This window comes from Pholis gunnellus, assembly GCF_910591455.1.
Source record: "Pholis gunnellus genome assembly, chromosome: 9".
NCBI classification, from domain to species: domain Eukaryota; kingdom Metazoa; phylum Chordata; class Actinopteri; order Perciformes; family Pholidae; genus Pholis; species Pholis gunnellus.
Window position 1 is genome coordinate 8,802,231 of NC_136535.1, and position 25,239 is coordinate 8,827,469.

A 25,239-nucleotide genomic window follows, 5' to 3' on the forward strand; every position below is an offset into this window, starting at 1 on the left:
AAATTGGTCTGTGGGAGCCATAGCTCATAGTGTCTAAGGCATGTGCAGCCATGCCTACCTCATGTACAGCTTTAAATTGCTGATGAAATTGGTCTTTGCCATAATAGGAGGTTGAAAATGTAACTACAGCTGAAGGAATGAGGAAGACGTGTCTAGTCTCCAACTCAAAATAACAAACTTAAATGAGGGATGTACACGAGTAAACAAACAAAATGTCCTGCATAATGTCCCATCACCTGTACTTAACAGGCTGCCTAAAGCAATCTTTTAATCAGGAGGGTATAAGTGATGCAATGTTTTGTTGTTATTGTCTTGGTCTTTTTCATACATACCTGCCTAACACTGAAAGTCTGCAAGAGCTTTATTGTTGTTCAAAATGCAGTTCCGCTGCTAAGCCCTGGACGTGCCACCTGTAGAAAGATGGCATCTCCCTTCATCATCAGCTGCTCAATTATCTAGTGCCATTCAAAAAACAAGGGGGTGGACGACACTTTACAAAACACAACACAATAGCCCTCCAGTAAATGCCATTTTGGTGAAGTTCATGTTTGTTGTTTGTCGTCAGGGATCCTGATTTAAGTCGATATTTGTAGGGTTGTGGAGCAAATATCCCAGTTACTGTGTCTTTCACTCAGTGCTGCTGAGAGTCTACTTTTGACCACTGTTGATCTTTGCTCATGCAATTTTTCTATGATTGGCATGATTTTACTTTTATTTATTTAAATTCGTTGAGCAGTGTTTACGACAGATGAACCTGCATTTTATCTCTGAAAAATCTAGATTACTTTTTTAGACAAAAAGATCCGTAGAAATCACAAGAGGAAATCACAAACCTACCCTCACTGAAAGACACTTGATATACAATAGTTGCTCAACACACACAAATATTCTCCAGAAGTGGAGTGGAACTCCATGAGCATGGCTCCTCATTTTCTTATTCAGCCCAATGTGTTCACTTTAACTTTTATTGTGTACACCACAGGATTTCCCATTTCTCAAGATAATTTTACTTTAATCTTAACATTTCTAAGCTGTTATATGCATGCACACGACTTTATTTTCAAGTGCGAGCATATGCCTGAAGTGAAAACGACACAGATTAGACATTCCTTAATCTTTGTGTAGCTCCCTCGCCATCATTCAGACACTAATCAGTCATGGCTTGCAGACACTTGAAGTGGCTCTTACCATTTTTTAAAGATTAAACTTCTTCGTTCAGCTACTTAGTTCCACCGTTCTCAGGCATATCTGAGCACATTAGGCTTTTGTGTTTTTCAGGGAAGATGTCTAAAGAGCTGCAGAAAATGAGTTAGGCTGTTTAGGAAAAACACAAACTATGAGTTACTACAGAGAGGCGCTTTGAATTATAAGTAGGAAACAACTGTATTTATTATGATATCAATACATTTTTCTATATACACAGTAATAAAAATGCAGTCTTAGTAGCACAATGAATTGTTTACAAGTATGACTTCTTTCACTGTTCAGGCATACTGTAAGTCTTTCCCCTTGATTGCTTGAGCAAATTTGGACTTTCTTTGTGAAAAAAATGATTACTTATGTTTTTTGCTAACATATTAATTTACATATGAATAAATTAAAACAAAAACATTGCTTTGTGATCCATTACTAGTGAACAATGTTTTTGAACACACAATACCTTTTATAATAACTGGTGTGCAAATTCTCTACAGAGTGTGCACGCTGAGAATGAAATGTAACATTTAGCATTCTTTAAATGGCAATACTGAAGAGTAAAAAGGAAAATTACAAGAAAATGGTTTCACAGTAAAACATAAACATGAAACAGCAAATTCAAGTAAAACAGGATTATGTTAAGTTACAACTTATTTAAAAATCCCCCTAGCCTCTGTGCAATAGGGGCTATTAAATAGTTCCACTAATAAATGTAACAAGAGAACAAACAAAATATTTCCCAGGCTAAAAAGATAGCTTTGTCTGTAAAACAAGAGATCAAAATCATATATTTTACATAACTCTTAACATAACAAAACTGTTACCAAAACATGTCAGTGTATAGTCATGTGAAAATGTACAAGTACAGTAAACTATGCAAGACAACACTGTCCATTGCAGTTATTCTATTTCTTTAAGGACAAATAATATACAGCCCTTAACTATGATAATATCGCTGAGTCACACAAACAAAACAAATATCAATGTTCTCACAATTTGGCAACAGCAGGCAGGACTATATTATGCTGCCCAAATGTGCAAACCATGCCAATCAAAGCAACTGATTAGATTCCATGATTGTACCATTAGTTCATCTCTGAAAGCTTACACTTGACTTCTATGTAACAGCATTTGATTTGGGATAAAGCTCCCCCGTTCTTGATTCCTGTATTGCTCCACTGATGGTTTTACCTGTACAAAAAGCATTCAGCAAAAGTAAGGAAGGATATAACTTCTACTAGCTGTGCAATCGACATCAATGCCCATGCATTGTTTGTGAAGACTGATGACTGATCTTTATGGAGCCCATGTAAAGCGGTCTGCCTGTCCTCTTCAGCTCTTATGTGCCACAGTCTGGGGACGAACCCGACTGCTGCCTTCTTACCCAAATCTCATCCTTCTCCGTTTGCTTTTGATCCTCCACGTTGTCATCGATCACGGCGCTTTGCTCGTCTGTGTTGGACAGCTTCATGTCATCAGGTGTCCCACTGGCCTTTGCGGACTTGAGGCTCTCGTCCTCATTGGTTTCCTCACTCTCCAAGGACAAAGCCATGACGGGGGCCTCCAGGTCGACCTCACCGGACGACGCTCTGGGCGTCTGGCAGAACTCGTCGTCATCACTAAGGATGTCTGTCTCCTTCACCGCTTCCTGGTCCTCGTATCCTTCTAGGTCGAACTGTTCTTCCACCCAGCGGTCTGTGTCACCTGCTAACTCAGGCTGCTGGAGCTTATCTGGTTCGTTGTCCCGCTGCAGCTGATTTGAGTCAGGCTCCTGTGGGGAAGTGAGGTCCTGTCCGGGCTCGCCGTCAAAAACAATATCTGTGTCTATAGTGAAACGGTTGCGCACTAACTTCCTCCTGCCTAGAGTCCTGGTTGGTGCAGATGCTGCAGAAAAACAGGAGGTCAAAAGCTTTTACTTTAACATCACATTAACATTAGTAATTCTTCAGATTTTGAGGACTAGATTAATAAAAAACAAGGTCCATTGATTAATCAACAAATGAGCAATACTGTTCAGCACAGTATAACAAAGGTTGTCCTGTCTGGACATGGTTGAGTATAACTATATTATTATAATATTTTTATAATGCATTAAACCTTTGTTATAATAAATTATGTGAGTATAAGTGGTCATTGTTTTAAGTGGAAACAAAATGCAAGAACACACTAATTGTTGTAAAATACATTTTGTAAAAACTTTACTTAACACAAACAATAACCACTTCGAGTAACTTATCAAATGGTGATGCATTATAACAGTGATTATAATGCATTATGAAAAGATTATAATGTATTACAACTATGGGAATTATAATACACTATGATCCTGACCAGCAATTATGATGTATTGGTGTCAATACCAATACATCATAAGTCATTATTAAGCCATTATTAAATGCTTTATATTGTGTTATGAGTGTTGTTATAAAAACACTGACAAATATTCATAATTATTTATAAGTACAAAGTACTATAAGCACATCATAACGCATTATAGACATGGGCATAGCATTAAAGTCCAACTTCAGAGAATCTTCTCCCGATGGTGCCGGAACAGAATAACTAAGACAGTCTGTTATGTTACTTTTTCCAATAAAAGCTTGAATGCATGTGTCTCGTCACATTAATTAAATCTTCAAAAGGTGATTTAATCGCTAAATAAAAAGACAGACATTTTTTGTTCACATTATACCAAAGCATCCAATCTGTGTCTGCTAAGAAAGAACAAATTCAGAAGTTGGACACATGGAGCTGTAAGGTGAATGTAGCCACTGACTGGCATTTACCTGCTCTATTTATGGCTGGACGGGCTCCCTTCAGGGCAGAGAGGCGCTTTCCACCAAAGGGCACATACTGTTGGTTGAGGGGTAAACTCTCCGTTTTTAGGAGCTGCCTGCGGTGCTTTTCCCTCAAGATGGAATGTACTGTCTTCAGAAAGTCTTTTCTACTCTCTGGAGAACTGAGGGAGATAGAAGGGCACGTTTATCAGTTCGTCACTCTGTAGATGGCAGCAGATTGGACCGTATCAGTGTCACACAAGCTTTAATCTCCAGTGGAATTCAACCTCTATTTGAGGAGACCCTCACCTACAGCACAGCTGAAACGTCCTCTCTGGCCTTCCCTCTGACTCCGACTTTGTGTGGACAATCTCACACACAGCCGAGCCTTCACCATCTGAGGAAGTAATCGACACGCACACATGATCTCATGTACAGAGCAATCTGGTGAGAATAATCATTTCTGGATTTAGGAGAATATGTATTTTAATGCAGTACTGTAAATTATTCATTGACTTGTCTACCTGCATTGGCCAAGGATCTGACTTGAAGGGCATCAGTTGGAATCATGTGACGATATCTGAAGGGATCCTTTTCTTCTGAAGATACAGAGACTCGATGGGAGCCACCCTACAATCATTGAAACAAAAGAAAATGTGAAATTATACTTGTGAAATGAGCTGTTTCCAGTTTAATCAGCCTTAAGGTTGGTTTAACAAGTGACTAGGGATGGGAATCTCACGATTCGATTCTTTGCGATTATAAAGCGATTATCGATTCTTCTTGATCGATCAACATTTTTAGATACATGATTTATTTTGTATTACTGTGTTTATCTGCTATTTTTTTAAACACTGCATATTTGTAATAATTCATGATAAAAAAACAGATGAATTTACTTCCATTCTTTTTTATTAATTCAATATTAGTTACAAATAGAACAGATGTGTCAACTGGAGTGTTACATCTCCCAGCATTGCAAAGTGAACCAACGGGAAAATAAACAAAATTGGGTTGGCGCTGGTGTTGCTTCTTACTTCTATAAAAACATACCATTTTCTTTTTCTGCTTGGATCCCTCCTTGCATACAAAGACCACTGCCATTTTGAACACTAAATGGTAATGGGAAAAACACACAAGTTGTCAATCAAACCTTAAAGCATATGACTTAGAATTACTCATTACATAATCATGGAGGGAAATCATCTCTGACATACCAAATGTGGCCATCTGGGGCTCTTTCTTCCATTTTCCTAAAGAGGCAGGGGGGTTGATCCATGTCACACTGGTGTGGAGTAGCAGATCCCCCATAGAAAGATCAGCCACCTGGCAAAAATCAAAATATCAGCAGTCACTCCACATGTATTCTTTCTATGACAGAACAGAGCCAGGCCACTTTAGTCCAACCTACCTCTTTCTTTTCACCACTCTGCTCAGTGATGAGCAGATCAAACACTGCTCCGAACTCCTCATGGATCTTCTGCATCTCGTTGATGTGGCTGGCAACTTTGTTCATGGCTTTCATGGCAACTGCAGACAAGCAGAAAACAACACGGTTTGTGTTGAATTGTTGTGACCATATGCATTCTCTGTCAAAAATGATTTCATCTTCTCAGTCAGCCTTGTGACAGGGTCGTACCATCCAGGTGATAGTGCTCCTCACTGTCTGGGTCTGTGAGCGAGTAGAGCTCCTTCAGTAGGAGGGGATACTTCAGCACCCTCTGGATGGGTTTGATCAGGTATGACTCCAGGGTGGAAGAGTGCTGCTGCTTCGGGTTGCGCTCCTCCAGGAAGGCCTTGAAATCAGGATCGGTTTTGGCTGGAATGACCAATAAAACACTCAATGCAACACACTTTTTTTTTTTTTTGTCCTTTCCACAAATGATTGGTGTGTTGTCTTTTCCTCTTTGGGCTACCCATACTATATTATTTAAGGCATGTTATTCACAGTAATAAAGCTTGTACTTTTGAAAATGGAAGCTTATGTTGCCTGATATTCATGGCATAAACAACTTGTGCAGACCCAGTATTTGATTGTTCTATTTTACTTTTAGCATTAGAAACAGCCATAGACTTTCACTTTCAGCCAAGTCAAAAGGACTGAACTGTTTCATGCTTTTGGTAGACGAGTCATTTTATCTAAGAGCATGCAACCGCAAGTGGGCAGATATAATCTGTTAACGGCCTTAAAAACAGCTTTATAACAAATAACACCTCGCAAACTCAATATGGCCGATAGCTAGTTGACTCATTGAATATATACAGCAAACAAAGCCATTAAGAGCTAAAGGGAGTGGGTGTTCTAGCGAGAGAATAAAATGTTCAAAACCGCTTATTATATATTATACAATGCTGCTGGGCTTTTAGCCCTCAGAGCCACCAGCTTCAAAGTATGCAGAGGTCAAATGGACAACTGTCTGGCTGACAACTCTGCAGAGCAGATTTATGGAGCCTTGCAGGATATGGCAGATGGTTGATGATTAAATGCATCCTCTCCTTTGAGGCCAGGAGGAATGTTGCCCAAAGAGTACATTTACTCACCCTTTACAAGGACCTTGGGGACTTTGGTGTGGCTGGCGCAGAAAGCACTGTAGATTTTAAAACGGTCTGCATAGTACAGGAAAGAGCCTCCCAGGGAGAAGAGGATTTTCTGTGAAAAAGGGAAGAGAAGTTACCCAACCAGTAATTATAAAAGACGTTATGGGTGTTAATATATGCTTGTTGACGGTCATATATTTTGGTATACCTTAAACTGATCCACTCTCTCCAATTTCTCTAGATCAGGAACAAGTCTGGTCCCGTCTTCCAGGGTCTTGAGAAACTCGAGCTGAAACTCAACCATTTCTGGCAAGTTCCCAAATAGTACATCCAGCTGGTGGAAAAGGGCATTTGAGCAAAGTCAAAATCAATGCTCCTCATTAAAAAGTGTTTTTTAACATCTATTTAGTATTTATTTATCTTTATCTTTATCTAATATAGTCCTTATCGGGTGCATCCAATGTTAGTCCCTTGCTGCAGTTAGTGCATGGAAAAACTCCAAACTTAAAATATTCAAATGAATTTCATTATTACAAGTACATGTAAAACATCTCCCGCAAACCACCCTCTCTCTCTCTCGTCATCCACCCCTCTTGTCCTCATATACGGCTACTCTTCACATGATTATGTAACCCTCTTTTCTTAGAACATTCAAACAGTGTTGGCATTTAAAAGCCAACTACATTTTAAAGGCTCACAGGGAGCATTTGACATACCTCATCCTGCGTGAGGAAGGTCTCTTTCTGCAGTGGGGTTAAATATCTCCCGATGAGGCAATTGAGATCCTGCGAGACAAGAGTGAATTATGTGTGTGATTCAGGGTTACCCAAGTCATTATGTGGATAACAGACAAAAAAGCAGCTTTACATGAGGCTTAAATATTCCTCACAACAAAACTGAATAAGTAATTACGTTGCAGGGATAGTCTGAAAAGTCAAACTAGATCAAAGATAGAGGAGCTAGCGGATTCACTTAAAAAAAAGTGAAAGCAGGTGTTTGGAAATAAAATGAATGACTGGGGCTACAGTTCACTGAAGCTGATCTGAAGAAAGCCTATGAGATCAATTAGTAGTTCTGCCAAAAAAGTAGAACTAGCCATCCAGAAGGATGGCTGGCCTTACAAAACATTGCACTGTAATTTACATGTTTCTACCTTTTTCATAGTTGATCTAATAATCAACTCAAGCAACCTCCTAATAACTTTCTAATTACTGGTTTTAAAGAAGAGTAGCCTAAAATAAAATGTAGTTCTTTGTTTGTTAAAATATCTACATGGAATAGACAAAATAATGTTTAATCTGAAGTATCTTAATCACACGAATATAACTGTCTGCTAGTAAACTTGTGGGTACTTATTTTTAAGTTTCTAAAGAAATAACAGCAATATTTCAGCAAGGATACGATAGGTATGTTGCCCACAGTATTTGTCAAACACCAACCTTGTCTTCCATTATATTGTCTACTCCTGTATTACAGTAGCAGTTAAGCTACAAAGTCCCACTACTGCAAACTGCACACAGAGACCCATACATGTCTGTTTGACATGTCTGGGTTATTAGAATAAATAGGCCAAGTCCACCAAATATCCCCTATGAAGGTTGTAAAATACACCATGTATCATACATGGTGATTTCATGTGATTTCTATAATACGTATATATGTGCCCCCTGTAAAGAGGTATAACATTTTAAATAGCCTTGACATCATTCCATTATATTCCCTCTCTAACCCAGTTATTCAACCAAGCCACATTTATAACCAGGCAGAAAAAGATTAGGCAATATCCAGGCAAGGGCACAGCTGTGTCCCCTCATATCTCCTGGGACACAGATAAATATGGATTGGTCTTGTGGAATAGGTAATGTGTAGGGCTAACACAACCCGAGGCAGACAGAACATAGATCGATGGACAAGAGGAACACACGCTCACTCACACAGACTAACTGCCCCTTATAAGTAAGATGAGTGATACGTACTTTGACATAGGTGCGTTCAGTCTCCACGAGTTCACAGATGACTTTGCGGAGCTTGTCAGCATCGGAGAGCTGTCGGAGCGTTGCAGGTGGTGGGAAGGGTGAGTCCGGGCTAGGCGAAGAGGACACACACTCCGTGGGATTCATGTCATGGAGACTGCGGCAGAAGGCAGCGACTTGCTCTGTACTCTACAAGAAAATGAGACCAAAAAGCGTAAAAATTAGATGCAATTATGTAACTCCAACCTCCTCATAATAGGAAAAATCGATCAGTCAGTACAGAGCCAGCACCTCAAATATTACCTGCAGGTGTGAATCATGACTGTGCAGAGTGTGAGCCTAGAAAGAGGCAGCTCTAAAAAAAAAGTAATTTGCTCTAATTTGGTCTATTTTCACCCTGTCATAACAATGACTCTCCGCCTCTCTCTTTTTCACTGACATCCCTCTTTTCCCTGGCATTTTCCTCCTACTGACGGATTGGTGGTGTAATGATTCATCTCTTTCACAGAATCAAAATATACACACAACAGTGTCTGTCCACATACAGTATGGGTTGCCGGGGAGACCAGCCCTGATGTGCATTAGACTATCATTTTGGACAAAAATAGACTCCGCTCAGCAACAGCCTACACGGCTTAACACAGTTACTCTGTTCGCAACAGGCTACAGCCTCAGTCATAACAACAATAAGAGCATTTTGGCTTTTCACATCAATACAAACACAAAGCAGAAAGCAAAAAAAGGAACTCCATTCATACCCATCTAAATGTTATTCCATTTCATGATGAAATACCTTTTTATTTTGAAGTAGATAACACAAAGATTGAAGGAGAAAGTTGCAGGGTACAAACCGTTATATCCACATAACAGGACCACTCGCAGGTACTGACACCACTGAGTGCATAACAGTGAGCTGACAGGTCTCTGGTTGGTATTAGAATAACTGTTATAGGTCAGAAAGAAGCAATGTATCTTATCACACCCACAAGCTCCTCTGGGAAATAATAATATAACCTCCAAACAGCTGCAGCAGATGGATGTTATTATTCTCAGATACAGTCTTAATGATGATCTGAGCTACTAGTCTATTATCACTGCTGTGCATATACACATTTGCATTGTTCATATAACCGTTTTTTCAAAACTTGCACCAATGAGTGGACACTAGGTAGAAACAGCGATAGGTTAGATGCCATTCACTTCGATACAATGAAAATAACATTGCGTTATCCAGTGACAGTCACACATCTTCTCATGCATCTTTGCAAATGACAGTGGTTATCAGCATTGTTATCTAATCAGGCAGACACATCCATATGTGAGATACAACAGCAGTTTGTCCGTCTTGACAATGTTCCCAAAATAACCAAGCAGCTCCCAGATCAACAGATGAACTGGGAAGTGCTTAAGTGCCCTTAAATATAATATAAAGCACTGATGCTAGTGTAGCTAAATGTATAGTTAAGGAGCTGCTGCAATAGGCATTTTGTCAACTTTTATGACTTTGCTAATAAAGTAATGTTAGAGTACAATAACTTACAATACCATTTAGCTGTGGGGAGGGTTAGGTTTTAAAAAGCCAAGTTGCCTGACAAAGATATTGCCCCGAAACATCCCTTCATTAATACATTTACCGCTGATGATGTGCGGAATGCAGTACGCTTTTACACACAAACAATCAGCATGAGAGATCCTGTCAAAACAAATCAATTGAGATCTGCTTCCATCATACATGTCTCATCACTTTTACTGATGTGATGATACTGTACATTCAGCCCAAATGGAACTGCAATATGACAGCAAAGAAGTTAGACTGACAAACGCACTCAACAGAAGAACGCATTCAAATTTGCAACCCCAAAAAATAAATGTAATACCAAGAAAAGAGGAAAGAAAATTCTGTAAATAAATCAGATTCTTTCCTGCCCAATTAGTCAACTGAGCTCCACCAGTTTTACTAAGCCTAAAAAGTCCATGACAGTTCAGTCATAGTCTTCACAATCATAATCTCGACTAATTAACACCATGGCAGCTTTGGGTGCATGGACAGTCATGACATGGCAGAGAGAAGAGAAAGAACAGAGAGAGCGGGGGAGATCAAAGCCTTAAATATCACATGAAAAGAACAATATGTAGATAAGAGGGGCTGTTGTGGGTATAACTAGAAAAAAACGGAGATGCCAGAGACGAGAATTTCCACCAACGAATGAAATATAGATTAAAGGCTGTGTCAAAGCATGAAGGCACTCACGATGGAGTGGAGAGAAAATTCACACGTCTGTCCTCTGAAACTGAGATAAGCAGAAGATCACAGCTTGAGGTGCCAAGACAGAGAAAACTCTGCAACAGTCAGAGAGTCACTGCAACAACGTCAGGGTAGTTTGTCATGTCAAGTCCAAGTCAGCTGTAGAGACTCAGCTCCTACATACAACGTTTCATTTTGGCATCCCTTGGAGCACTTCAGTGATTATGGGGCAATTCTGCGACACAACAGTGACTCATAGCTTCCTCTTTTTCGTCTGTAGCGGCAAAGAGGAGGTGTGAAACACACGCTGAAAAGGTGTTTTACTCTCACTGGAACAAGACAACAGCAGCTTGCCATCTATCACAGCACTAGCAAGAGCTAGCCAGGTAAAGAAAAGTGATACAAGGAAGGAATCTCACCAGATGAAGCACGTCATAGATGGAGTCTGAGGAGCGCTTGCTGGGTTTGCTCCACTTCAGGACGGACATAACCGAGTGCAGGTGGACAGTCAACACCAGATAAAGTGCCAGAGAGAAAGAGACTCCAGTCTTAGGAAAAAGTCAAGTCTGTACTGCGCCTCTCCAACACATGTCTCAGCCCTTTTGTCTTTCCTTTTGTATTAAAAAAGAAAAGGAGAAGGTGCTTGTGATGAAGGATGAGTGAAGCTGCTCAGCCTCCTCCTCTCCGCCCACCAGTGCCTACAGCCTTCCAACTCCCCTTCTTTTCACCCTCAGAGTCTGCTGTAGTTCTGTCACTGATATTCTGCTCCTTTCTCGCTCTCTCCCTTCTCGAAACTCAGGCACACAGTGCGAGTGTGAAAATCTGGCCAAATCTAGCAGCATTGTAAATGAGTCTTGATAATCCTCCAGACCGGCGAGAGAGCAAGGGAGCAGGAGGGAAGGAGTCTCCTCCTCAAGGTTATGGTGGAAGAGGATTGGCTGGGTGAGCGACACCGCAGTACAATAAAAATGCAGGGTTTCAGGAATGGGGGGAGAGAGATGGGGAGAGGGGAGCTGCAAATGAACAGGCTGCAGCGGAGGGTGAATACAGGGACTGGTGTGGGAAATTTTGCAGGAAGAAAATGAAGAGTGGTAAATGTTTAGTCTTGCCAAAATGTATTTAATAATAAGTAATAAATTAAATGAGGTATGAGTTCCACAAGCCCAGAAACAAGCCTTTTTTCAGATCAGTAACTGAAAGAAACAAGAAAAATCCTCCAGCAGATTTCACACATTTAGAAGTCCTCCATCGAGTAGATTCCAGGACTTACGTAACAATTGACTCTCACGACTTTGATGTGTCGTCTTATCCTCGTTTTTCTTTTTTTTAAACAAAACTCTTTGTTGGTGTTGCTATTGACTGTTGGAAGATTTGTTGCAACAAGAAGTGAACGAATGGTTTAGCCAAGGGGAGCACTTGTCAAGCACAGCCAAAAGCGGATAAATTCTCAAACAATTTTATATGTAGAATTTTGTTCTGTTATTAGTGAGCTTGTGGTGCAATTCCAGTGTTTCAGGTACAAAAACTTGAATTAACCTAAACGTTTTTCAGAGTGCAGCATGTTACACTGAGTCATCAAATACTTTCAACATTACACAAAGACAGATGAACTAGCCTCAAACAGAGAGGAGGGGCGGTCAGCATTTTAAAAAAAAGAAATTGAAAAGCCAAAAGTTACAATTTAAGAAGACAATATATCCCCTAAATCCACCACTATGATAGAATGCTCCAGTTTGTTTTGTTCCTTATTTTGCACACATCCTAAATCTATATCACCATTCGAACCATATCCATAATGGTATTATCATTATTCATTATTACACCGGCAGTTAACTAGAATTGGTACAATATTTGATTAATTGCTGCTCATTCAAAAAGAGAAGTTAAAAGAGCAGTAGTTAGACCAGTGCACAATTTGAAGGGCAAGTGGGATGACTGAGGATCTCAGTGATCCTCAGATCCAGTTGGTAAAATAAAACATGATGTAGTGATCAAGTGTTTGATAAGAAGATCAAAAAGATATCATCCTTTCCTTCAGAATTTCATGAGCAGGAGCCCAGTTGTTGTTTGAAGTCAGCTATTTTATTTTTGTTGTGTTTTTTTTTTTCTCCTTTTACTCAGCATGAGAAGCATTAGTCATCATGTTAGCCAAAGCAGTTGGCTAAATAGATACATTTAGGTCTTTGAGGTTTTTACTTTTTAGCCAAACCTGCTTTGTCATTCTGTAATTTGTGTCCGACTGTTCATTTAGAGTTAAAATGAATACACCTCCATTCATTACATTATCCTAATCATCACACATAATTAAACAATTAGAATGCAAGCTTAACCAAAGACCCATAGATCAACTGGCTGTTACATTCAAAGTCATGACATTTAGCTTTGAGTCTCTAATGCAGGGGTATTCAATTAAAGTTCAGCAAGGTCCATTTAGAGAGAATTTCCTCACGCAAAGGTCCGGAACATCACAATAATATCTGATTTACGCTATGATTTAGTCCTATATATATATATTGAATTAGCCAACAGTTGTATTAACGTCTGTACGTAGTCAACAACTGACTGTCAAATCAAATAAAGAACGTTCAGTTGAATAATATCTCAACAATATTTGTCAGATTTCAAATTGAACTGGATGAATTATAAATAAAACATAATCTAACAATGAATACATGTTTAGAGTAAAATAAAGGCTGGATTAAAGAATAAATTACAAAACAGAAAAGAATTACAAAACAGAAAAGATCTAAAAGATCTTAAAAATCTTAAAATAAGTACTTCATTTTAGAAAAATGTATTTCAATGAATTGCCCTGCAGCTTTAAATTCAGGTGTGAAGAGATGTCACCCAAATAAGCCATGATATTATATTTTTCTAATCTTCTAATAAGAGAAATTTGTGTGCAGGGACTTGGTTATTAAAACCACTTGTTTCATCTCTATTCCTCTCTGTTAACATCATTGTTTCGAAGTAAGTGAATGTATTAGGATTATGATCATATTGGGCTCATAGATTGTTTATTTTCTGTGACTTCATTTCGGATTTAAGTGGGTAATTTTGCTATAAAGAGTTATGCTTTGTCTCATAATGGTGCTTCACATTACTGCTTTTAATTATCGTCATGGTCTCTGAACATATGAGACACACTGGTTTTAAACTGCCCCTAGGAAGAATGAAGATACAAGAGTCTGTCCATTCTTGGTTAAAGACTCTGGTCTCGCTGAACACTTTTCTCTTTTTGGAGAACGCGATGTGAAATAACTTCTCTGACTCACGTAATTCTCCTACTCCTCTTTCTGTTTCCTCGTCTCTTCCCCCATGTGTGTAAATCTCACTCGAGTCCAGAAACTTGTCGGAATACACAAATTTGATTGGCTGAGCAGCATCACGTAATGTGATTTACAACGCATGTTATTGGTCGGTGTGTTTCCTGGACCGCTGAATGAGTGCCATAAAGGCTGGAAAAGCTGCACCGGTTAAAATAGAAGCGCTCCATCAAAATTGAATAATTCTCAATTATCTCTCGGTCTGCCTATTAGTGACTCCTGCTCTAATGCATAAGATGCACAAGAGGCATATCACTCAGCAATGTGGGCATACATTAATATTTAGGCCCCTTTTGATTATTTCATTATGTCAGATGCTACATAAGTGCAGATAAAACCGCTGTGTGTCATGAAAGGAAAAGAGAAACTTGATGCAGATTTGTATCTAGAAGAATGGGATTAACACCTGGCTAAAATGGACACGGCTCCGCTTTCCTAAACAAGATTGAATAAGCCAGTTACAGATGGTGCCTCAAACTGCAGTGAAACAAATTGTTCTAATGCGATCATTTCATAATAAAACTGAGTTGACGGGAATGGTTTGAAAGAGAAGGACAGGACACAAGCACACCATTTTAAAGATGTGCTGTCAGATGTTTTCTGTGGTGATACTCAACCTCACTCCACTCAACGATTAATAAACTGGAGCTCTTACCTTTCTGCACTGAAACTCACTGAAGATCTCAGAGTCGTCGTCCAGGCTGTCTCCTGAGCTCTCGAGCAGCAGTCCCACCCCGTCGTCCAGAATCTCCTCTGCAACAAACACAACAGTCATGTATGAGCTGCATGAAACACTGTATAGGATACTTATTTTTTTTTAAATGAGATGAATGCATTTTTCACAAGCAGTACATGTCCTTGCTTTGTCATCTTTTATTAAGATTGAAGACCTTTATGTAAAACCTGATGACCTTATCAAACTGATCCACAAAGTGGGGCTGTAACACACTGCTGGCAGCTTCCCATCCTTCCTAAGTATGACCCTGTAGATTCACCGCGTTTGTATAAATGAAACTGCTGTCACTAAGGACACTAGCGAGAAATCTTTTTTTGACTGCCTACTATTGCCTTTCTGGTCCATTTGTGTTATTCTTTTAGCTGATTACAGGCCAGCTGGTTTGGTAAACATGACCACATTGTGAGCAATTGATGGCTTTAATACACTGTGCATGATTTCTGGAAATCAAAGTTTGGAAGTTAAACTCTTCAGTTACCTCGGCTTTTCGGACCTGTGAATGTGCCAAGTTGCAAATGCGTACGGGTAACAAAATATTAAGAAGGTGGATTTCATGTCCGGCTGTATTTGACGGCGCTTCTCACCTTGACTCTGGGAGAAGATGTCCGTGTATAGATCCTCCTCCGCATCGGAGCGCCGTGGCGGCAGATAGCAGAGCTGACGGCGCTCCACAGAAGGCAGGGTGTTGACTGTCAAAGCCAGCGAGGCTTGAGAGAAAGCTACCTTCATGTCGGAGAAGTTGAGACTGTGAGAGTCTTTTCCGTTCAACTGAAGTATTTCATCCCCTGCATTGAGACCTGAGAAGTGGGAACATTAGCTTTGATTAAATGTTCTGCCTGCCATATGTGCATACAGTGAATTAAAAAGTATCTACTTTCCCAAATATCTCATTCTCAAAATGTATTACCAGTAGAAACAAATAAAGTAAAAATAGTACTTTGGAGACCATTCGTTGCACAGTCATATTTTCTTTTTGCCTTTCGGAGCCAAAAGCATGGCCCACCTCTCTATGCCCTGTAAAGTGTTAGCTGCTGAGACAGTGCAAGTATCTCACTTTCTGCCGCACAGCATCACCGCATGTTCACTCCAGCATTTGAAAGTACTCAACCCTGCAGTATAACTTCATAGGGGTACTGATGTGAAGCAGCTGTGGTGGGGCATCGTATTTAGCATCCTTCACAAAGGCCAGTGAGAGGCAGTGTGGTTATGATTATAGTAATCAATGCCCTTGAGAATTGCTGTATTCTCTGAAACCTTTTGGAAAACATGCGCTAATGCATTTCTAAAGAGATGTAGAGTAAAAAAGTCCATTGACCTTGATGTGTGAAAAATGCTCAGTTTTAAAAACTGCCAATGCACCCAACATTCTTTTTCTTTTGTCTCTAGCTGTAAATCATCAGTTCACAGACGCATATTGAATGTATTTGAAGGGAGTTCATTTAATGGAAATGAAGTGTAATGAACCTTTGGCGAAGGCTAATCCGCCCGCCTTCACATCAGTGATGTAGAGCTGCTGCACTCCGTCCTCCTCCACCACTGAAATGGAGAAACCTGGAGGAGGAAAAGGAGAGGCAGAGAGGCGAGAAGAGGTGGAGTGAGAGCGAGAAGGGGGACTCTTATATAAAATATCAGAGGGATTTGTGCAGTACAAATGGGAATAGGCTAAAAAAAAAAAAACAGGTGTATAGGCCAAAGAAAAGCAATTATTTCGCTGAAAACAACAGCATTACATATGCAATCTTTGACATTGAGATAAGCTGGGAAAAAAAAATGTTTCAGAAGTCAATGTAAAAGAAAATACACTGGATCATTTAAATGGCTCCTACCGTAACCGATCATGCAGGATTCATCTCTGTCAAACTGGATTACTTTTGTAATTTTGGAGCAGAGCTCAATTTCTTTGTAAAGCTGTGAAGAACAAAAAGAAGTTATTATATAAATCATGAAACGGCCTATTTTATTCATATTCTGGTGGGTGGGTTATTGACAGCATGGAAAGAGAGTGTTAATTTTCTGTATTCTAAGACAAAGCAGCTAGCGGAGTCTTTTATGCAGGATGGTCTGTGACGTGTCATGATTACATGATGGAAATACAGAAGTAAATACAGGCTCTCCATGAATAGATTTATGTTTTGATGCATGGTCCTCCCAGGCAGGCATTTCTCCAGAGATGTGCAATCGAAAGGATAAAAATACAAAACCTATTAATAATTCACAACGAAGGATGCGCCTATGGTCTGTGGTTTTCTCCGTACTGCGATTGCAATTACTAGCTTTTCATTTTTTTACCTTTATAATCTTGAAAAGTCTGGTGGAGAAGGAGAGATAAGATCAAGCAGGTAGTTACATACCAAGTCGCACACATCCTCTTCTGGTTTGGGAATGTAGAATTGCACTTGGTTTTCGATAAGGAATTTGAGTCGCAAGTAGTGCTTGGTGGGATCGAGCTGGTGAGCCTGTGGGATGAAGGAAAGAGGACATGGAGCGGATTAGAGGGTAGCAAAAAATAAATTGTGAAAAGAAATAAAGATTACAAACAGTCAACTTCCTGACCGTGCATAACTTGTTATGAGAGGCCAGACCATGGCTTTCATTTCAAAAGTCTTGTGCTTTCCAAGTGTCTTTACATCTTTGTCATGCAAACATCGCTGGAGTGAACTGTGGTTCAGGTCAGGTCATTTGAGAAAGGCCATTGGCCACCGTTACCTTGCAGATGGTTTCCAGAACGCACAGTGCTGACTCCCCTGGCTGGATGATGGTTAGCACTGGCTGGTCATTTGGCAGACACACCCAAGAGGGGGTGAGGTGGTCAGGGACCCAGATATCACTTTCCGTGCTGGGCCGTGGAAGGCTTTTCACAGTTCCATCCTCACTTTTCTTTGAACAGAGACATTAAAAAAGCTTATTCAGTCTACTTTAGTACAGAATCGTTTTTACTATGTAAACATGTTTAACTGCAAAGTTTGGTTCGATTAAAATGGTTGATGATTTAACAAGTATGTTCTAATCATTCCGCCCATCTAAATGTATTATCGTATATTACTGTACATTTGCGTTAAAGGAAAGAAAGAACAAATAATAGCCGTTATAGTTGTAACCTCTGGGCCTCGGCTCTGCTGCTTACTCAGGGAACACAGAGGGATAATATTTCATTAACGTCAGTGTTGACTTATGATCTAGTGAGTAATTTCCCACTTGTGTTTGCCCTCCAAGTCACTGTCAAATGTTTGCATACAGAGAATCCTCCTTACTGTATTGTCCTTGGTGGGATCAACAAATACGCCATCAACAGGCTTTTTCACTAGCTCTTCGCCATCAGCAAAGACCTGCTGGGTCAAAAAAGAGGTGAAGTGGTCATTACTTAAGCAGAGATGTGGAGGATAAATGCTTGAGGAAAAGGCAAAATGTAATATTTTACTGGCCAAGGCAGTGCTATTGATTGCGTTGAAACTAGAAAATAACTGTAAAATATCGCAGACCTGGTTGATACTGGGATGGGCTTTTGTTTTTTTCTTTGAGGTAGTGTCCAGACCCCAGAGGGAGGAGAACCTGCTCTTGCGCTTGCTGCAGGAACGAGACATTGCCTGTGTTCGCCGTCTCACTCCGTTCTCTGAGCGAGCTGCCACCTGCAAAAATATAATGACTCAGTCAGGGCTCAAACAGTAGGTTTTCTATAAGCAATACAAATGTCACCAGACTGAGGAGGAATGAGAAAAAGGGGTCGCATGTGCATCAGCATGAAGTTGACATACAGATACTGGGCTGTCATAACTATTTCACACACAAGTACTGGGCTCATGCAGGTTCTTACACAACCTCATTTTTAGGCTACTCATTTGTGAAAAAAAGCAAGAGTAAACAGCTCTTTAAATTATGTCTTGATTTGTTCTGTCAACTTGTGTCATTTTTGGACGTAGGGCCGATGCAAGTATTAATGGAAGTAGAGAAGAGGAAATTAGAGGGGGAGAGAAACAGGAAAGATAAAAAAAGAGAGCTTCTTTGTGTCTTTTGTTAGACATCCCAGCCTGCTATCTTGCAGCTCCAACACCCACATGCTCCACAGCACTGCGTTGGTGGTGGCTCACTGATCTGCAAACATGTATCTAAAAATCAAATAGATGTTTTCCTGTACTACCGGTGCTTTTAGCTGTGTAGCACACAGTACAGCAGTGGGAGGCCAACACTGAACCAAAACGTCTTCAACAGGTGCCCTGTGTGAGACCCAGGCTCCAAAATATTGCTCATCGTGGAAAAAACGTGGTTTGAAGCAATGCATTTAGTTTCTAGAATCAATTGCCCTGCCAGGAGACTGACCTGGTGTACTTTGAGAGTGTGTTTTGAGGGAGATACAGTACCTTAAGGAACTTCTAAATATAAGGGCAGTGTAGTGTTAAGAGAGATCCCCCCACAGCTGAAAGGTTACAGGTTTGATCCCTGCAACAGTTTGTGTTCCTGAAGTATACTTGAGCTACACATTGGCACATTGGTTTTTCAAATATTCACTGATTTCTAGTCTTATTCGTGATGGCTGCAGATAAATGCATAAATAGAGGTAAAACTAAAAAAACTAAAAAGTGTACCATGACGATACTTCATAAAACCAGATTTAATGAGGACCTTTGATAAAGATGAAGATGATATTTACCAGTGCATGGAAGGAAGACACAGAGAATATACCCAGTCGGCCCATTGCCAGCTTGGTGGGACGAGAGGCAACAGCCAGGAGGCGTTTGGGGTTGGGCAGCTCTCCACCTTGCAGACTGGCCAGGTAGCACCTGAAGCGGAATAGATCCATGTGAAACTGCTCTAGGTTCTGCTCCCACAGGAAGATCTGCAGAATGAGAGGGACACAAATAAACAGCCAGTTAATTGTTCATCGGGGCTCTAGTTTGTCAACTTCAGTCCAAGCTGGAGTCCTCCTCTCGCCTCGAGAAACTCTGTAACCAGTTTACTCCAAGTGTTGCCAACCTGCGCTCTCGGTTCCTAATGGTTTGATGTTTACTGGGGCAGTAGAGCAGTACATTGTGATTATTCACCGATCCGTCCCCACCCAGTCACGGTTTTGAACTTGTGTTCGGAAAAGGCGGCCAGTGCCATGGCAGAGGGCTCTGTATCACTGCCAAGTAGCCAGAGACGAGAAAGAAACAATACTGCACATTCCACTGGCAGATAGAGGCTGGGAGCGTTTCAGCTTTCTTAGGAGCAGGCCTATATCCATTCAGCACTGCACAATGTGAAACCTGACACTGCCAAACAGAACCGCTCCAACCACGCACTACCTAACTGACCAAAAATAGGCCATTTAATCTCCCTTCTCTGTAAACAGACCTATTAGAAGACAATACGAGCTTTGCAATTAATTAAAAAGAATCAACTGATGCCAACGGCATACTGGTTTGAAAAACAAAACAAAAAGCAATCTAATGGCCGATAGGTGTGTAGTATCAGCAGCCTCTAGTGGATGATACCTCTGAGATCTGTTACTTAATCCCCTTGTACCTCTCCCTGCTTCTCTGTCCATCTCCAATTCATCCTCCATTCTTGCATCAAAACAACCGACTGATATTGAAATACCTACTTTCATGTGATACCTGTAATCAAGCAAACAATGCGTAACTTTAATAGGTTATGAAAATAATAGCTGTTATTGTCACTTTAGCCTCAGACCAGAGTGAAAGAGCTACCCTATTTTGCTTCTTAAGTGAAGACAAAATTCTTCACGGAGCAGATATCCTCCCCTTTACAGTTCAACAGTTGTGTCAACAGTCAGAAAGAGGAGCAGAAGGTTGATGACAAGAGCTCTTGTGTTGATGTAATACTCCATGCGTTTTTCTACTACTTTACTAAATCTACACAACCCTTTGTCTGTGGCCTTTTATCAATCCCTCCTAGCTTGTTACATTTCTTATCATCTTAGAAAAGTTAGGTAAATAGGTTGATTTCCAGTAAAACTGGCAAGCTGCATGCAGTACATTTAACCTAAATTGAATGACAAATAAATAATCTGACTCATTAGGAAAATCTAAACTCATTTGAATATGTTTTTGCTGCAAATGGGTTTTCACATTTAAGGAATCGGCCCACAGAGTGGCAACAAAAGTAAGAAGGAAAACCTGAATGTAACCTGCATTAATAAGTTTGCACAACATTTTTAAATGAATAATGACTGTATATCATTTTGGAGACAAGTTTTAATATTCTTCTGTGAATTTTTCTTGATATTCCCTGACTTCCTCAGAGGGCCAATCACATTTCCAAACTCTTTCAGTCAGGATAATACTTCTTAAAATCCCACATAACTGCCTGACATGCAGGGAATATATGACAGACAAGCCATGTGAGAAAGGAGGATAAAACCTACTTGATCCAGGATGGTCTTCCTCTTCTTGGTGTCAGTAACAGCTGACAGCTGCATGTCTCCCATCTTCTTCATCTTCTCGTCCATGTCTATCTTCTGCTCTAGCTTCTTGATCTCTGCGCGAAGCAGGCGCACCGTGTCCTCTCTGTGATGCAGGCGGGCGACGGCAGTGGCACATGCCGAGTGGATGGCTGTGATCCAATTCTCCAGCTCCGTCTGGCTGCAGGTCTGCGTGGGGACAGAAAGGTCAGAGGTTAAACAACAACAAACGGCTCCCGAACATTTGAGATAAAAAGCTCTCTATTTGCTTTTCCTGAGTTGATTCATTGCTAATTATTATAGCAGATCAGACTTGAGAGAGCATGAAAGGAAAGAAAACACTACATATAGGTCAAGGTACATGGGAGAATTTGCACTTATTCACAGAGCAGATGACATTTAAGCATTCTCTTACCTGAAACAGAAAAGCGTCTCCCAGGGAGTTGCTGAGACAGAACACAAAGTCCTTTTTGGGATGCTCGGGTACAGCCTGGAGAATACTGTTCTCCACCCAGATGGCATGCTTGGGAATACTGTTGTTGTCGATCCCTGAGCGGCCATCAGTCTCATAGAAGAATAGAGTGCAACCTGGAAAACCAAAACATCTATTACATTACATGCATAATATGCTAATTAGCAGCATAAACTCTTGATGGCCCAATCTCTAGGAAAGTTGAACAATGACAATCATGTTTTGTTTTTTAAAGCCTGATTTGCTCAAGCAATTTAATTCTGCTCTCCAGTGGCCAACATAAAGAAGTGCAGCATGGCTGATAAGTCACCGAGGGAGGCATCATGATCATGAGAGATCTGATTTGATTTCAAGCCCAGTCAAGTGGCATACATTTCACAATGAGGTTTTCTATCATGCTTGAATTGAAGCTTAGATTAGATTTGAAGTGTCTGTATAAACTACTTCTGTCAGCAAAAAAACTACATCAAAAGTGTCCTGTGTTAACTGGGCTGTATTAATGTTGAGATTATGGAATAAAATGTAAATGTTATGGACACATTGAGGGCATAACAAACCTTTCAGGGAAACCCAGTAACTCTTCCACTTGCGCCTTGTGGCTGACTCCACTTTCTTGTTCTTCTTATGTACGAGGAAGTTCTTGACGGCAAGCCTGCCAGCTTTACGCACCATCCCCTGGGTGACGCTGAGCAATGGGTCAGACTGGTAGGCGGAGCTCATAGTACTCTGCTCGTCACTCAGGGCGGACCCTGCCTCCTCCAAGCTCTCCGTCTGGCAGGAGCTCATCTCCAGTTCTTGGCGAAAGTTCTCGTACACGCCCTGTACACACTCGCTGGCCCCACCGCCACTGCTGCTGCCACTGTCGCTACCAGCGAACATGCTCCTGCCTGCCGCCGAGTACACGGAGAAGGAGGCTGACATGGTCTTGTAGCGTCTGGACTGTTGCTCTGCCTCCACAGTCACCCCATCGATGCCGCTGTCGTCGTACTCGCTGCCCTCTCCGGCGGTGACATCCTGCGTCGTGGCAGAAGCACAAGACAGGTGAGACGGCATGGCAGCCACGTTGTCTTCATCACTAAGAATGAAGCCAGTCAACAACTGCTACCCTCACTGACAACTGAGCTGTCTATGTACATACAGCATGGAGCCATTCTTCTAAACATGTTGCAAAAACTGTGAGTAAAGAGGCCTAACGAGAGTCCATGCTTTGCTTAATGCTGAGGTTCTGCTCAAAATGAATTACTCGCAGCAAAGCGTCTGCTGTTGTGCGAGTACAGCCTGCCCTCCCTGTGGCACCGCAGGGTCTGCCCTCTCCTACCCACATGGCCAAAGGCTCCTGGGAGATGAAGGGGGTTACACTGAGCTTGGTATCTCCATCTAGTCACATGACCCAATCATGCGCTCCACAGCTCCTTTCTCTAGGGCTGACGGTGCCCTGCAGTGACAGGGCCACCACACACATTTTACTGTTACACTCTTCCGCAGGCCTCCCCTAATTATCATGACAAAAGAAGACTGAGGCATTCCAAACAGGGAGTGACTTTAAGCTCTGCTCCCTCCCTCTCATCATTGTAGTCTCCTCTCCCAAGAAAAACAACAGTTTCATCAGGAGAAAACACAGTGCTCCCCTGACATAAGCGTTATTTTTACATTTAATCTGTTTCAGCAGCGTATCATCTGTGAGGTGAATGCAGCAGAGGAAAGGCTCGGACACAATGGGAGGAAGAAATAAAGGAGGGGAGCTGTGTTATTGACGATGCCACCAGACCACATTAAGATTCTGAACAGTTTACTCTGTCCAAGGAGCATAAAGGAGCCATGACACAGCTTTAACAGTTCAACTTAAGAGTGTGTCAAAAGGACATGAATACACTGTTAACACTTTCATGGATACAGGAAATGATTTGTTCAGTTTTCCTTGAATTGAGCCACTTTAAAAGATAATTTGAGCCAAATTGGTATTTTAAAAGAGCAGCACAATGTGAACTTGCTCTACATCTTACCTGTATAGTCTGTGCCCTCCTGCCCTGCATACTGGCACACATGGCAGCTTGGTGGCTGCTCAGGCCTTCAGAAAGGCAGTGGGAACGCCGGCAGGGGAGGGTGTATGCACCATAGGTGTTCCCATCCTCCTCTGATGGGGAGATCATCTTATCGTCCTCACCCTCCCTGATAGCCCTGTTGGCGTCATGCCACTTGGTATAGCGACCGTGGGGTTGCCTGCGGGCAGGGCACTTCTGGCTATACAGCTCGTCCAGGGAGTTTGCCCTGTCAGCAGAGTCCGTGGGGCTGGACTGCAGGTGTCCTTTGCAGTCAGTAAAGTCCCTCTCGTTGGTCGTGTCTATAATCTCCTCTGTGCTGGTCAGGTGTTCTTGGCTGAGGTCAGACAGGGAGAACTCCAGGCTGTCATCTCGCCACATGTCTGCAGATTTGGACCTCTTTTTCTTGAAGCTGACGGTGTCCTTGGAGCAATCCCGAGTTTTCTGAAGGTATGTTACCTCGCCTGTGTACGCATCTTCATCCTGCACCTCCTCTGCTGTGGGGCCAGGTAGGGTTATGTGCATCGTATTCATGTGCACAGAGGGATTGGCCAGGTCATTGTGAAAGGACACAGGCCGCAGGTTCATGGCCACACGGTCCACCCAAATGGGGCTTCCAAAGTCTGGGAGGATATTTGTTTCATTGAAGGGCTCCAGGCCATTGTCAGCCAGGGATTGTGGGATACTGGGGGTGCTACTTGAGCGTGTGCTCGTTTCAGAATTCCTGTGCTCTATTTTCCCTGATGAAGCATGTCGAGAGCGTCTGGACTGTTTGTTGGAGATGCGAAGAGACCGAGACATGTGCTTACGTGACAAATAGCCATGTTCGTTACGGTAAAGGGTATGGTCCCCATTCTGGCTCTCAACATTTCCCATGATTCAGAGGCTGAAAAGAAGTAGACAAAGTGTAAATTAGCTCTAAAAGAACACAAAATCAAATCAAAAGACAGATGTGATGGTTAGCCTACCTGCAGGATCGTGTTGAATTTTCTGGCATTTTGTTTGTCACTGGATCTACGGACAGTTTGGTCTTTCAGTTGCTGGTACGATCCACAAAGCTCTGAAAACAAATATCCAGTTGAAAAATCATATCAAATTTGTAATGTGCTTTCAATTATGTATGCTGCTACAGATAAATACTGGCTTGTGTTTTAAGACATCTGCACCTAAATATGGAAACGTAAACATCCTTATTTTGTACGTGTCCAGAGCGGCCTTTCATTGGCTGTTATGCAATAGTCAAAAGACAGAATAATAACTGTATCAGCACTATATAAGCAAGATACAGTAATGATCAGATAAATCTAAAGAAGTTTGATCATTTATCAACTGGAACTATGAGGATAATTTAAGAAACTACTAGAAAAAGATCATTGCATGATTGCTGAGCACATACAATAGTTATTATGAAACACCTCATATGCCTTCATCTTAAATTACTTTGTTTCACTGATGAAGTTAGCTGTAATTGTATTACCAAGCATTTACTAACTGTGTGTACCCCATTACAACTTGTATATCAACTCCTTCGCAAAGTCC

At 41.2% G+C, this 25,239-nt stretch overlaps 1 protein-coding gene across 1 annotated transcript; it reads right to left on the reverse strand.

Moving 5' to 3' along the window:
- Positions 1 to 1,513: 1,513 nt before the first annotated feature.
- Positions 1,514 to 24,759, reverse strand: LOC306701469 (rho guanine nucleotide exchange factor TIAM1-like). The gene is made up of 26 exons (XM_079166780.1): positions 24,669 to 24,759; positions 23,665 to 24,586; positions 22,219 to 22,675; positions 21,605 to 21,777; positions 21,154 to 21,378; positions 19,438 to 19,623; positions 18,272 to 18,418; positions 18,044 to 18,118; positions 17,499 to 17,669; positions 17,144 to 17,248; positions 16,619 to 16,700; positions 16,257 to 16,343; positions 15,377 to 15,589; positions 14,712 to 14,809; positions 8,489 to 8,674; positions 7,229 to 7,297; positions 6,721 to 6,846; positions 6,516 to 6,624; positions 5,614 to 5,793; positions 5,386 to 5,504; positions 5,192 to 5,300; positions 5,028 to 5,086; positions 4,499 to 4,604; positions 4,284 to 4,371; positions 3,984 to 4,156; positions 1,514 to 3,081 (listed from the first exon to the last, which is right to left on the reverse strand). The coding sequence occupies exons 2-26, from the start codon at positions 24,574 to 24,576 to the stop codon at positions 2,537 to 2,539; spliced, it is 4,800 nt and encodes a 1,599-aa protein (XP_079022906.1). The 5' UTR covers positions 24,577 to 24,586; positions 24,669 to 24,759; the 3' UTR covers positions 1,514 to 2,536.
- Between the last annotated feature and the right edge of the window lie 480 nt (positions 24,760 to 25,239).